Genomic DNA, 14,341 nt, shown 5'->3' on the forward strand with positions numbered 1-14,341 from the left:
TGAAGTCCAAACTGTTTGTGGCTCTGGGATTCACCTTGTATTAAGACTTTCATGGAGTCTGAGAAGCTGGATTGTCAGTCCCATGGAAGCAGGAGGATAGGAGCCAAAAGAAAAAGAAAAAGAAAAAAGAAGAAAAATGGAAAAAAATCTTCTTCACTGAGATTTACTTCTCCACTACAAATGGCAGAAATCAAATCACCTGGACCAGGTTTATTTATTCACTCCAGAGGTAGGCTCAGAGGCATCAGTTACATGCCAGGTAGCTATTAAATTGAGACGGAACACGGACAGATCTCCAGTGAGGAAAAAAAAATTGAATGTGTCCTACCATTTAACATATTACAAAATTAGTTTTTAAAAATAATATGTAAAACTCCCACATATTCTTCTTAAATGAAAGAATAATTATCAGACTTGGACTTCAGTGTTTACACTTCTTGTTGGGTTTTAGGGATGTTGCATCTAAAAGAATGTCAGTGATCCAGCAATCCTATTACTGGGTATCTACTCAGAGGAAAAGAAGTCATTATACGTAAGAGATAGACATACTTGCACACATATGTTTATAGCAGCACAATTTGCAATTGCAAAAAGTGGAATCAACCCAAATCCCCATCAATCAATGAGCGGATAAAGAAACTGGTACACACACACACACATACACACACACACACACACACACACACACACACACGATGGAATACTCCTCATCCATAAAAAGGAATTAATTAATGGCATTTGAAGCGACCTGGGTGAGATTGGAGATCACTATTCTAAATGAAGCAATTCAGGAATAGAAAACTAAACATTGTATGCTCTCACTGATATGTGGGAGCTAAGCTATGAGGATGTCAAGGTATAAGAATGACACAATGGACTTTGGGGACTCAGGGGGAAAGTGTGGGAAGGGAGTGAGGGATAAAAGACTACAAATACGGTGCATACTGCTTGGGTGATGGGTGTGCCAAAATCTCACAAATCACCACCAAAGAACTTACTCATGTAACAAAACACTACCTGTTCCCCAATAACCTATGGAAATAAAAAATACATATATATATATAAAATAAGTCTTGAAAAATAAAATAAAAGACTGTCAGAGTACACCGTAAGTATTTGAGTTCTCAATCTACCTTTGGCCTTTCGAGAGAGATGTCTAAATTTATCATTGCCTAAAATGAGAAAAAACCAACTCCTTTCGTAAGATACTAAACTGAAAAGTAAGACCTGAGTGCCTCAGTGATTCTCAGAAGTAGATGTTCAACAGGCCTTTCCTCACCTCTGTTATCTTGATACATCTTCCATTAGAAACTTCCAGCTTTGTCAGCTAGAAGTATCCCCTGCAAGCTATGAATGTGGGTCATAACACTGAACAAAAAGCAATATTTGCCTGGGCGATTAGGAAAAATTAATACAGCTTACTGCCCTGCCTCCGTATGATGAAAGAAAGATAGCCTAGCTCACTGGTTCAAGACATTATCTCCTACTGCAAATGTCAAACTAGGTCTTGTTTTAAATTTGAAACTTGGAAGTAAACTAGAAAAAAGAGAATCTGAGTTTTATTTCTTTGATAAAGAACTCCAAGTACTTTGAAGGAACACCGCCCCCCCCGCCAACCCCACCTCCACAGGTCTCACAGAAAAGCATCTAATCTAGTACACTGATACTTGAGCCAAAGACAGTTCTTATTGCAAACTATAGATACTTTTATAGGCAAATAAGGAAAATATGCTTGAGGAGAATGTGCCATGAAGAGCCTCTGTCAGAAGCCAAGATTCAGCTCTTGAGGGTAGGGCAGCCCATGCTCAGAGCAAAAGTTCTAATACCCAATGCAGTGACACAAATATTCACCACACCTACTATGGTCAGCAGTGCCTTTCAGAAAGAGCAATCAATGATCAGAATCTCACATTCTCTCTGTCTCACCCCTCCTAGGGGGTGGTTTTCCCTGCAGTGCTGGTGGCGTCTATACCAACCCCCAAATAAGATGTGATAGAAATGGCTCCTGTGTGGTCATCTATCAGGCAACCAGGAAGAATGATTTTCAGATGCTCAGAATGTTAGTCAGCATAATTTAATTCAGAGAGCACCAAATGATCCAACTTTACAGGATGACAGATTTCCCATCGGAATCTTCCTGAATGTTTCTGAGGCCACTTCATCTCCGGATTTCTTATCCCCAAGAACGGTAAGGCTCAAAGAGAATCCCAAATTGGAATCAATTTGCTGACTTCAAACAGGCCTTCTTTGAAGCCATTCCAATCAAATATATAGAAATAAACATACAACATACATATATGTATACTTTCTTTAGAAGACACTCCCAGTATTATTAAGCAACACCAAAACATTTTCCCAAGCCCGTATTGATGTCTTAATAATGATGCATAAACTTGGAATTTTCCTTTAAAACCTTAAATATTTAAATCCTTAAATATTGGCCAAAACAATTTATTTGGTGTGAAAAAAGAAAGTGAAGCTTCAGGAGCCAAAAACACAGTGACTTCAGCACCCAAGCCCTGAACTAAATGTGCCATTTTTTTTTTCTCTCTAAGGCAAATGTCCTTGAGTCTTCTAGCAGATTGGTTCCCTACCAAAGCAGACAATAGACATCTCAGGGGCCTTTGGGACAGCTCTCTGGACTGCTGGCAGGTGGGTTCCTTCAACAAACATCCCTAGACATTTCTTTGCTCCAGATTCCGAGCAAAGCACTAAAAAGACCCTTAATCTCAAGACTGTCCATTGCAATCACTGTACTTTGGAGTCAAGGTAATACTGCTGCTGTTTGGTTTGGAAAAGGGGAGCAAAGAAAGTCATTAGTCATTCCTGAATAGAAAAGGACTTTGGTGAATAGTCTGCAACTTAAGACGCTGCCCTCTTTCAAACATCCTGGCCTCTTACAATAAGCATTAAAAGATGAAAATCTTGTCAGTTTTGACCCAGAGTTGATTTCCAGTGGCCTGCATGAGAGATGGGCAGGCCTCTCTCCATATCTTGGAATAGTTTCTGCCAAGTGTTAGCATGTTGGTTTTGAACAGGGAAGGTTGACTAGCTGAGGAAAACAGCCTGGTGAAATGCAGGCAAGTGGCTAGGCCAGTAACCTCCTGTGAAGAGCATAAAAATGAAGTCTCTGGCTTGTCTGCCTGGCTCCCTGTACAATATTCCTCAAATCTACCAGTCACCAGGCCTTCTTTCATTGTCTTCTATAATCAATCCTTTGCCATTGGTAACTTTTCTTCGTCTCCTTCCTTATCTTTCACTTTATCTCTTATTTTTAACAAGCAAGTATATATATATATATATATCAGGTGGGACCAGAACCTAGCTTTAAAAAAATGAAAAGGACTCTAAAAATATCTATACAAACCTCTTAAATGTCTCAGATGAGAAATAAGCTGATTTGGCCAAGGCCACATGGATAACTAACAACAAAATCAGAAATTTTGCTGGTCTTTTCACCCTGCCACTTTTCTACTTAACTTCCAAAGCATCCTGTACTCCCCCGGCATGGCTAACTCACTTCTACTTCTGAGTTGAGTCTCATGCAGCCCCAGAAGCTGGCTGACAGCTCTCCCGTTGGTGTTGGTTTCTGCAGTATTTAGCACCAAAATGACTTGCACTAGTGTATTCCGCAAAGTAAGCATCACTAGAGAAGAACATTAATGTTCAACCTGAACCCAAAAGGACCAAAGATCCCTTGCCTCAAGTGGGAAGCCTCTGTCTAGGAGTAATTTGTGCATGATCTGCTGAATGGAGGAAGCAGCGCCTCCTTTTTCTTGTTTCTTGACTAGAGGAGGCTTAGTGATGCCCAAGGTCCCCTCAGAGTTCAGGGATATCATTAGACGGCAGCGTTAGGTTCACATCCAAAGAAAGAAGAACTGGGACGTCCCGTGGCCATGACACCCTACTCCAAGGTGGACATTCAACAGCAGGTCACTCTCACTCAGTCCAGGAGAGGATCCGGTGAGGTTGGCATGGCAGAGAGACCAGCCTGGGTGCCCTGGAATGTTCACCAAAAGACACAAAAGAGCTCGCTTCAAAGCTAAGCTCTCAGAGGCGATGTGACACGGTCTTCTAAAATGTGGACTTTGGTATGGGAAAATGAGGGTGAAATGAACTGGAGTGGCCATATTGGCTAATAGGATGTCATTTCACGACACATTTCATCACATTAGGCTCTTAATAAATAAATAAATAAATGGACTGTCGACAGTGCTTTTCTGGTATGTAGGAATGCCAGGATGGGAAGCCGACCAAATGCTCCCCTCCTGGCTTACAGTCGTCTCAGACACTTCAGACTCTGAAATGTTGAGACAAGGGGCAAAGAAGGAGAGGAGTGTCTTATTGGAACTCAGCCTTGCCCAGGCCCAGTGAGCCCTCAGCAGCAACTGCCCCCCACCTATGCAAGGCTGTCCTGCCATTCCAGAGTGGTGCTGAGAAAAATGGCACAGTGACACAACGTTGTTAGAATCTAAGAACTCAGAGCTAGAAGGGGCCAGAGATTAGCAGGTGTACCCCTTATTCTGCAGATGGGGAAATTAAGATACAGTGTACTAAGCCTTATCAGTCCTGTCCCAATAAAGGAGGGACAGGTGTGTCCCAGTACATGCCACACTCCCCAGAGCCGTAGTGTACCCCTGCAATTTCCATGGACCTATTTTCTGCCTCCTTTACTCTCCAAAATAAATCTTTTTTTTTTTAATCTGCCAAGGTTAATAAATCAAAGTAGACTCTGTATAGACAGGACAGCCAGGGCTGAAGGAAGGCAGGTCTTCCCTCTCTACTCTTCCCTGCTATACCCCTCTCTCTCTCTCGCACTCTTCCACAGCCAGCTGCTTACAACGGACATGGCAAGAACATGACCCCAAGGTCAACGTGAAAGCCCATGGGCCTAAGATGCCAGCAATCTGACAACTGCGGTCTCCTTCAGTGCTTCTTGTTCCCCCAAAGAATCACCTTCTTTCATTAGGCCATGATGAATCGGTGCCCTGAAGATAAAACCATAGCATGGTCCTTATTCCCAGTTTTCCACCCGTCTCCAACCCAGTTCTTCTCCTGCTTCTTCCCAGCCCATCAGTGACTACCAGTTTTGAAACACACAGCCAAGAAGACAGAAGCCACACAGCGTTTGTTCAGGGGAGGATATGGGAGAAGGGAAGCAACAGGAACATTGGTGCTTCACTTCTAACCAGAAGATACTTTTCCCTCAGGCGCCTCCAGACCATGCCCTCCCTGAACACCTGTTCTTAGCTACCCAGATCAAAGCCAGACTGTGCAGTTTCATCCAGCACTCACAGCCCCGGCATAGTGGTCCTCTAGGTGGAAAGACAAGAGGACTAATTGTCATAGGACAGCAAAGGATTTCCTTGAGGTGGTCAATCCAAACAGCTTTCCCGCAAAGTCCTCAGGGGCTAGGAGCACAGCACAGTGAGAAAACCCACACCAAACTCCCATCTCACCTCTCTTCCCTCCCAGTCCAGCTAACCAGCCTCATTGATCCCAAATCCCAACCATGGCTACAATCTGAGCACAGCTCTTTACTATTCAAATAAAAATATTTGTGGGTCTACAAAAAGAAGCAAAACCACAAACACATAATTCAGTACTAAACCCCGCATAGGGAGGCCCACGTTTCAGCTGCCTTCAGCTAACCAGGACGTCCAGGCTGCTGGCAGTCTCTACAGCTGGCAGGGAAAAGGGTAGGCCAGAGGCCCCTGGGAGGTGAGCTCCAGTTTGGCAAAGGTCAGTCCCTTAGGTAGCTCTGTGCTTGGGGTGAGGCAGAGGGGCCCGGTGGCCTGGGAGGAGTACATCCTCTCCTCCCCAGCAGAGGAGATCTGTGGGGCCAGGCTGTTGGCTTCCATGTTTCATGTGACAGGGAGGCCCAGAGGTTGGCCCCGCTGTGGTCTGTGGCAGCAGCCAGGAAGGCAGTGATTCCCCAGTGCTGGGGCAGAGGGAGCAGGCCCCAGCCCAGATGTTTCCTTCCCTCTCTCCAGTCAGGGCTCAGGCCTCATTAAGATGCCAAGCCTGCAGCACTGGCCACTCATTGGACATCTCCCAGAGAAGCCTCAGCCCTTCCCCGTACTCCAGCCCACAAAAGTGATTTCTCAGCCCCTGCGTTTTCACAACAGCTCAAAGGCAGATGCATCAATCCTCCCAGGGGCTGGAAGCGTGAGGAGAATGCCAAGGGGCCTGGCGCAGGTGCCAAGTAGATTCTCCCCTGCTGGCTCTCACCCACTCCACCGCTTGCTTTCCTGAAACACTCACTGTTGCAGCCTCTCACTAGACCTGGCTCCCTTCCTTGGCAGTGGGGTTTACCTGGGACTCAGTAGAGACCCAGGAAGTGGGATCTAGGATCTAGGGAAGCAGGATGAGAAACTGAGAGGACCAGGGGGCATTTGTTATAATGACCTACAAGCAACCAAGTCTCTTGCTATTGCAACCCTAAAGCCTGCTGTGCCTACATTCAAAGATAACATGGGGACCTGTTTCCTAACCCCCTAAGCTTCCCAGGGGCCTGAAAGTGGGAGGTGAGGCCAAGGAATCTTTGCAATGATGGAAAAGACAGGTGGCAGTGTCTTGGCAGGGTTCAGGTTTCAGCTATTTTTTCTTCTGTGGTTCTTTTAGTCCAGAAAGTCCAGTTCTTTAAGTTCTGAAAATAGAAAGAGACATCCTTTGCAACTCCAGCAAGAAGCTTACACCCAGGATGGATGCAGTCAGCTCTTGTCATGGTTTTGTGTTGTGGGGTTGTCTGTTCTGAGTTTACCCGTAGGTGCCATCATTGATTCCCAAAAGCATCAAGATTACACTTTTCAGAATGGACAAATTAGAACATTTTCCTGAAGTGGAGGAAATGGGGAAGAAGTGGAGGCAAGGACCCTGCTCCGGCATCATTTCTTTGCTGAGCACAGCCATGCGGTCCCCACATGTGCCTGTGGTGAGCTTCCGGGGTAACAGACACACACAGCAGCGACTGAGCACCACCTTAACTCCTCCCGTCCCAGTGCTCTCATCCCAAAGATTGTCTCTCTGCATGGTCCAGGTCTTCTGCTCTGAAGAGCCATAGCATTAGAAGCATGGGCCACAGCTTAAGTCAAAGGGAATTTTCCTTTGTATTATTAATATTTTAGAGTTTCTGAGTTGTTAAAGTCTTGTGGTTTTCTGTATCAGCAGCTTCTCTGTGTACTAGAGAAGGTATCTCTCTGTAGATATAGATTGATAGATAGTTAGATATATAAATATATATATATATGTATATATATATATATATGCCAAACTGCCTTACAGGGTTTTTTTTTTCTTTCTTTTTTTTCCTTTTTTCAGTGTTGTATGTGTAGCAGGCACTTGAGTTTATATGAAGATGTTTGCTTCAGTCAAGGATGGAAGGAGTTGTGAGGTGGAAGGGAGATGTGAGGCAGGGAGAGAGGAGGCAACAGAGTATGAATTCATGACCACCAGCCACCACTAGCCGAGAATGTCCAGGTAAATTGGGGTGGCCTTCCCCAAAGCATGGAGGATTTTGTAGATCTCCTTGATGTTCAGCCGCTGCTGTGGTTCCCTCTGCCAGCACCCCAGCATGACATCGTACACCTCTTTGGGGCAGACTCGGGGCCGCTCCAAAACACGACCTTGGGTAATGCACTCAATGACCTGAAAGAGTGAGGAGAACAAAGGAGTTACATCCAAAGCCCAGCCTTGGTCCTGTGGCTCAGACTTGGCAAAAAGCAACAACTTCCCGGATTAGTTTCAATGCAGAGCTGAGGCTCTCACAAGCACAAGCTAAAGGCTACGCTGCAGACAGTACTGGTATATTTGTCTGTCCGGTGCACAGTGCAGTGAGCAGCACTGGCTGGTGGAGTCCTCTGCTGCCCTTCATACTCCACTTCTTGGGCCAGGCCCACATTGACCATGGACTCCCCATACTCTCTTCTCTTTTACCTCACTGTTCTTCTCTAGTCCTGAATCTCATCAGGATGACTGAGCTGCATTCATTTTTCACTTGATAGTGGACATGGGCTTCTGACCTGTCCCTCCCTCTCTCATGAGCCTGCCTCACTTTGAAACTCCCCTGAAGGAGCTGTGCACCCTCTGGCCCCTGCATGCCTATCTCCTCTTACCTCTCATTCCTGGCAGGCTCCCAGTTTCAGACTCTGTGCACGTCACCATACTTGCCTCTGAGTCATTACATAGGACCCTTTTGCAGCAAGACCCATCCTTCCCTGCTGTTTGCACTAAACCATGCTTCCAGTTTCTCTTAAAGTCCTTAACAATAGGACTAACTGCTTGATTCACCACTGCCTTCTGGGTGGCCAGTTCAAGTCTGTTAACCTCAGGATCTCAGCATGCCCATCTGTAAGATGGAATCAAATGTCTGCCTTAACCACCCCCAGGAGTGTTGTAAGGATGAAACGAGACCAGGAAAAGGGACTGTATGGCCCAACATACTGAAGGAGAAGCCATAAGGAGGAGTAGGAAGAAAACAAGTAATGCATGCCTGGCCAACCCCAGCAGGCCACTTGAGACCCAAGTGTATAATTCGCAATGCATTTCCAATTCCTCAAAGACACTTCTTTACTGACACTGAATATGTGCATTTTCAAGGCTTCATTGTCTAGTTTTTAGGTTGGTTTTCACTTCTCCCTAACTCTACCACTGTATAACTCTGGTCAAGTCACTGACCCTGAACTTCAATTTCTGCATTTAAAGATTGGTCATAATGATAAAAATACACAGAATAATCTCTAGCTCAGCAGCTGAACAAATATTATTTCCCTTCTCTGCCCCCATTAGTCTGTATCTAATTAGGCAAAAGCACTGTCTTTTTTCTCCTTTGCACGTCCCTACACTGCTCAGCAGTGCCTTGTCTCCAGTATTGTCTCATGTCACGCTGACTTTGAGAGGGCTGGTCAAACCATCACTGTGTCAGCACCCGCCTGGTTATATTCACCCTGGAGTTTGCGATGGCCCCTCAGCTCATTTCTTTACCACCTGATAAGTCTCCAGCTGCTTATATTCCCCATTCATATTAGAGACCCATTTCCACCCTCCATTACCTTCACCTCCAGGAAAAGGGATTCAGTTCGAACTACAGTAGCAGCTGCTAATGCCAAGATCAAAGGCACCTGGGAGTGTCTCTTCTAATGTTGGACTATCCAGGTTTGTTGATTTCCATGGAGAAACCGATGATCAGTGACTGTCAGTATGTGGCTGCTATGGTGGGTGGAGTGGGGGAAGTGGCTGAGGGCAGAAAGCCTGCCTTTAAGGCCAATGCCTCTGTGAGTCTTAGAAGAAACTGCAAACACCCTGTTAGCTACTATGAGCCAGCTCAAGAACAGAGGCTGAGTCTTCTGTTAAGACCAATAGCAACCTCAGCCCAGAACCTCTGTTTACTGGGGCCACCAAACTACACTGAGGCAGTGTTCAGGTGCATGCATGGTGTGTGTGTGTGTGTGTGTGTGTGTGTGTGTGTGTGTGTGTGTGTGTGTTCCTAACCCTTCCTCCCCTGGGAAAACAGTAACAACTTTTTAAACACCATAACAAATGGGTTCTAGTATATATACTTTCATTATTTTAAAAGATTGTTAAAATATTTTGTTCTACTTTGGGAAACGTGGTCAGGCCCCATTGAGCTTGTGAATCATGAGATAGTACACATTTTTAAAAATAATTTCCTTTCAGTCTTTGCAATTCACTTAATTAAGTGGTCAAGACATAGGAGAGCAGAGACGAACGTAGCTTCCAAGAAGAAAGACACTCTGTTGAATATTCAAATAAGATTTCAATACTAAAAGGCTCTTGTGTTTACATTTTCCCAGCAAACGGAAGACCATAAAAAGAATTGCGATGTTTCATAGGGATGTTTCATAGGTCGGCTGGATTGAAAGACTGAGCTCCTTACTGCCTACAGACTGCACTGAATTCCCTGGGGCAACATGGCATGGTCCATGCATCACTGAGAAGCATCTTGATGTGCTTTGGAGGCAGAGGAGTCCTAGGATTACAGCCCAGGCTTTATCCCTGCTTTGGAGGCTCTTACCTGTGAGACCCTGGCCAGCCCATTTCAGTACCTCAAGCAGAGCCCCTTCCTTTAACCTGAATCTCAACAGGTGTTTTTGCAAAAATTACTAAATTAATAGAGCTAACATGCTTAGAAAAGTGCCTACCACTAAATGTCAGCTACTATTAATTTATGTTTACTAGCATTTTTCATTATTGCAAATTACAATTATAAAAAATATGATGGGTATTTATTACTAAGTTTCATAGTAAACATATTAATAAACATAGTAAAAACATAATAATAAAATAAACATGGCTTATTTTATTCCTAGATGTTTACACATGGCTCTATCAGTTATAAAACTGGCCTTCCCAAATTGACCATCTGGTACATCCCTGGGCTTGGCATACCTAAAACCTTTGTGCACCCAGATTATGTGGGCATACTAAGTAGTGGGTGTTTCCACAAGATGGCACAATTGAAAAACTCATAGCTGTTCTATGTTTTCATTTTTTGTCACAGCGAAACATTTGTGATTTTTAAGGGTAGCAGATTTAACAGAGGCATGACTTGAATCTCAGTTTAGACCTCCGATTTCATGCTCTTTTGACAATTATACCACATTTCCCACAGTTCCAATTTTTTTTTTCCTACTAAGAAGCTCTCTGCTCCCACTAATGCCTACATTCACTCTGCTGGCTCTAAATCCCACCTAATGTCTTGTTCAGTAGGTCCAAGTCCTGGGCTGAGATAGCTCTTATGAGCCCTCCCCCAATCAAGATTCCTATGCACCCCCTTTTTACCTCCGTGTTTGAGAGTTGGAACCATGGCTGCTTTCCATAGGTGAAGATCTCCCAGAGGATCACCCCGAAGCTCCACACATCGCTCTCTGTAGTGAACTTCCGGTACATGATGCTTTCAGGGGGCATCCAGCGAATGGGGAGCATGGTGTGTCCTCCCACCTAAAAGGGGTTGAGATAGAGGCACACAGAGTGACCAGATGGCCAGAATGAGTGTTATCTGTCTGCACTCTTCACACACAGATGCACTCTTGATGCATCCTATTCTAAGATAGCCACAGCTTTATGCAACTTCTATTAGAGGTGTGTGAAGATGCTGACTTTGGAGACCTACGATAAAGGAGACAGCTAGACTAAGCAACTAGAGATAACACCTGAGGGAAGGTAGGTTCCTTGGTACTCAGCGTGTAGAAAGATCACAAGGTAATCTGAAGCGAGAGAGAAGGTTTCAGAATCTAGCACTACAGAAAAATCTAACCTTGAGAGCAAATCCAGCAAGAAGTCAGCAGAATGACTAAGCCAGTCACCAAGGATCAGTATCTGCAAACATTAGGTTAGATTCTTTGCTGCAGTGGCACAGTATATTCCATGTGCACCTGATCTGGAGAACTTTAGCTTCTAACTGACAATCTCGAATCTCTCACCACAATTTAGGACTCAGTGTTTCAAGTGAAGGAGACAGAGACATTCCAAAAGCGTGGAAGACCACGTGCTAATAAGGTAGGAGATGGACAGAAAGAGAATTCACCACAGTTCTTAGTAAGATCTCAAAGGACAGTAGGGAGAGTCTTTAAAAATAGCCTAAGGAGGAGATCAACCACCTGTGAATCTGCCAGACTGAAAGCCAAGGGGAAGAGGAAGTGACTGACAAGGATAAACACCCAGGGTACCCTTTCCTGAGAAAAACATTAGGGAACTCCTCTCTGCCCAGCAGGTTAGAGATGTTAGCATAAGTGGGAGAAAATTCACAGCATGTGTGAAAACTCAGGAACTAACTGCATCATTAGTAAATAGATTTTCAGGAATTGAAACTTTTGCCTAATACATGGAATTCATTGTTAAAAAAAGTACTTAATATTGAAAAAAGAGTTGTCTATTTACATCCTGATGAGGTATTACTTAAAGTTCTCATTTCCTTCTTATTTATTTATTTATTTATTTATTCATTTATTTATTTATATTTTTGAGACGGAGTCTCGCTTTGTCACCCAAGCTGGAGTGCAGTGGCACGATCTCGGCTCACTGCCAGCTCCACCTCCCGGGTTCACACCATTCTCCTGCCTCAGCCTCCCGAGTAGCTGGGACTACAGGTGCCCGCTGCCACACCCGGCTAATTTTTTGTATTTTTAGTAGAGACGGGGTTTCACCGTGTTAGTCAGGATGGTCTCGATCACCTGACCTCATGATCCACCTGCCTCAGCCTCCCAAAGTGCTGGGATTACAGGTTTGAGCCACCGCGCCCGGCCTACAGTTCTTATTTCTATGGTGGGTCAGTTAGAGAAATAATAATAATGAATAATTAAGAACGAAGAAGTTGGGAGATGGGCAATCTTGTTTCCAAAAAGGGAAATCATGTTTGCCTTAACCACTTGAAGAATTTTAGGAGGTAAATGATAATACAAGTTTGCAGAACAGTTCTTTTCTTTTGTTTCTTTTTTGTTTTGAGACGGAGTTTCACTCCTGCTGCCCAGGCTGGAGTGCAGTGGCGCGATCTCCGCTCACTGCAATCTGCACTTCCTGGGTTCAAGTGATTCCCCTGTCTTAGCCTCCTGAGTAGCTGGGATTATAGGCATGAAACACCATGCCTGGCTAATTTTTGTATTTTTAGTAGAGACGGGGTTTCACCATGTTGGTCAGGCTGGTCTCAAACTCCTGACCACAAGTTATACACCCAACTCCGCCTCCCAAAGTGCTGGGATTACAGGCGTGAGCCACTTTGCCTAGCCAGAAAAGTTATTTTCAACCTGGGACTTTCTAATCAGGATAGCTTTGTATCCAGTGTAAAGACAACTGAAGATACTTCTTTCAGACAAGCAAAGACTCAGAAAGTTTACCACTCACACCCTTTCAGAAAATATAGGAGCCAAGCTAATTGAATACATATTCTAGAAAAACAGTAAAAATAACCCAAGCTGTACAATTATTGGAACATAACAAAAAATGCAGAGCAAATAAGCCACAAAAATGCAATTTAAATTTGAATAATGGTTGTTAATTTGGTAGTAAACGTAATACAATTATTAATAAAGGCTTCCTGTAAAAGAGAGACATAAAGTAAATAATAATACTAATAATGCTATTAGTACTACCACTGATACAACTAACATACTTATCTGGAATGAAACTTTCCAATAATTTCAACCATAAATGCATAGAAGAGTAGATATAGAAATAATTAAAAGCCTGATAAAGGCTGTATGTTATAGAAAGGAAAAAAGAAGCTTACAGTGACTAATTGTTGAGATTAACACTTTAAATTTAAATACGCTTACTAAAATTTTAAAGTAGCTTCTAGAATAGAAATAGTACATATAGCTTTCAAACCATTTTTTAAATAAAGCCAAAATCTTTAACTAATACCAAAAAGACTACAGAAAGGCAGAGTAGGATAATGATGACTAAAAAGCACAAAATGAAAATGAAGCTTGGAAAACACCACTAGAGACAATAAGGAAAATGAGTTGTACCACCTCTTAAATGAGAGAGAAATTTAGGTTAGAAAAATCAAGTTGCATGTTATTTAAAATAGACATGTCTAAAACAAAATAGCAGAAAACATGGAAAATGGAAGAGTGCTAAAAATACAACTATACATAAAAGAAAAATATAATTGGCTACATATATGCATATATGTGCATATACATGTATATAAATATGCATATACAGATATATATAGCCAATTACATTTCTTTTATTGTGATTTACACATTGTCTGTTGTTTCATATATATGTGAATAAAAGGATTCAAAATGTCAAAAACTAAAGTAAGATTAAATAATTTATATTAAATTTATATCATACTGAATATTATATTTAAAGCTGGTAAAATTCACCATTACAATGATGAAGTTTATGCTCCAATTAACATAGCAACAATATATAAAAATTTATAAAAATGTATAGAAATAATACATATATATGTATATGTGTGTGTATATATATATATAAAGAGTAAAAACAAGTTATAAATAAAACTGACAAAGCTATCATTATAATAGAAAAGTAAAATGCTTCACAAATTGAAAGATCAAGAAGACAACATAAATGAAGATACACTTTAAAAATACAAACAATGAGTTTCAATAAGTAGATATGAGTGTTGTGATTGTGTGCATCTTTCAGCTTCCTTAAAAAATTGCACATTATTTTCAATTACCTAAAAAAATTTATCAAAACCAATCACATATTAAATCTCAAAGGAAAACTGGAATTCCAAGATAAAAAATAAATATGAGTAAAAATAAGAAACATTTTCTGTATCAAATATAATAAAATAGAAGTTAACAAGAAAAAAATAATTTTTTAAAAGTTGTCTTTGGGCAAT

The 14,341-nt window shown here is 42.4% G+C and overlaps 1 protein-coding gene across 2 annotated transcripts in view; it reads right to left on the minus strand.

The window, feature by feature from the left end:
- Positions 1-4,666: 4,666 nt before the first annotated feature.
- NTRK3 (neurotrophic receptor tyrosine kinase 3) overlaps positions 4,667-14,341 on the minus strand; it is a 392,667-nt gene continuing 382,992 nt past the window's right edge. For both annotated transcript variants that reach the window (XM_002825781.5, XM_054531808.2), the window contains 2 exons: positions 10,801-10,959; positions 4,667-7,647 (listed from right to left, as the gene is read on the minus strand). In XM_002825781.5, the coding sequence (XP_002825827.2) occupies positions 7,462-7,647; positions 10,801-10,959 (345 nt within the window). In that variant the 3' untranslated portion in view covers positions 4,667-7,461. The remainder of the gene's footprint in view (positions 7,648-10,800; positions 10,960-14,341) is intronic.

Source organism: Pongo abelii, chromosome 16, assembly GCF_028885655.2.
Source record: "Pongo abelii isolate AG06213 chromosome 16, NHGRI_mPonAbe1-v2.0_pri, whole genome shotgun sequence".
Lineage (NCBI taxonomy): Eukaryota > Metazoa > Chordata > Mammalia > Primates > Hominidae > Pongo > Pongo abelii.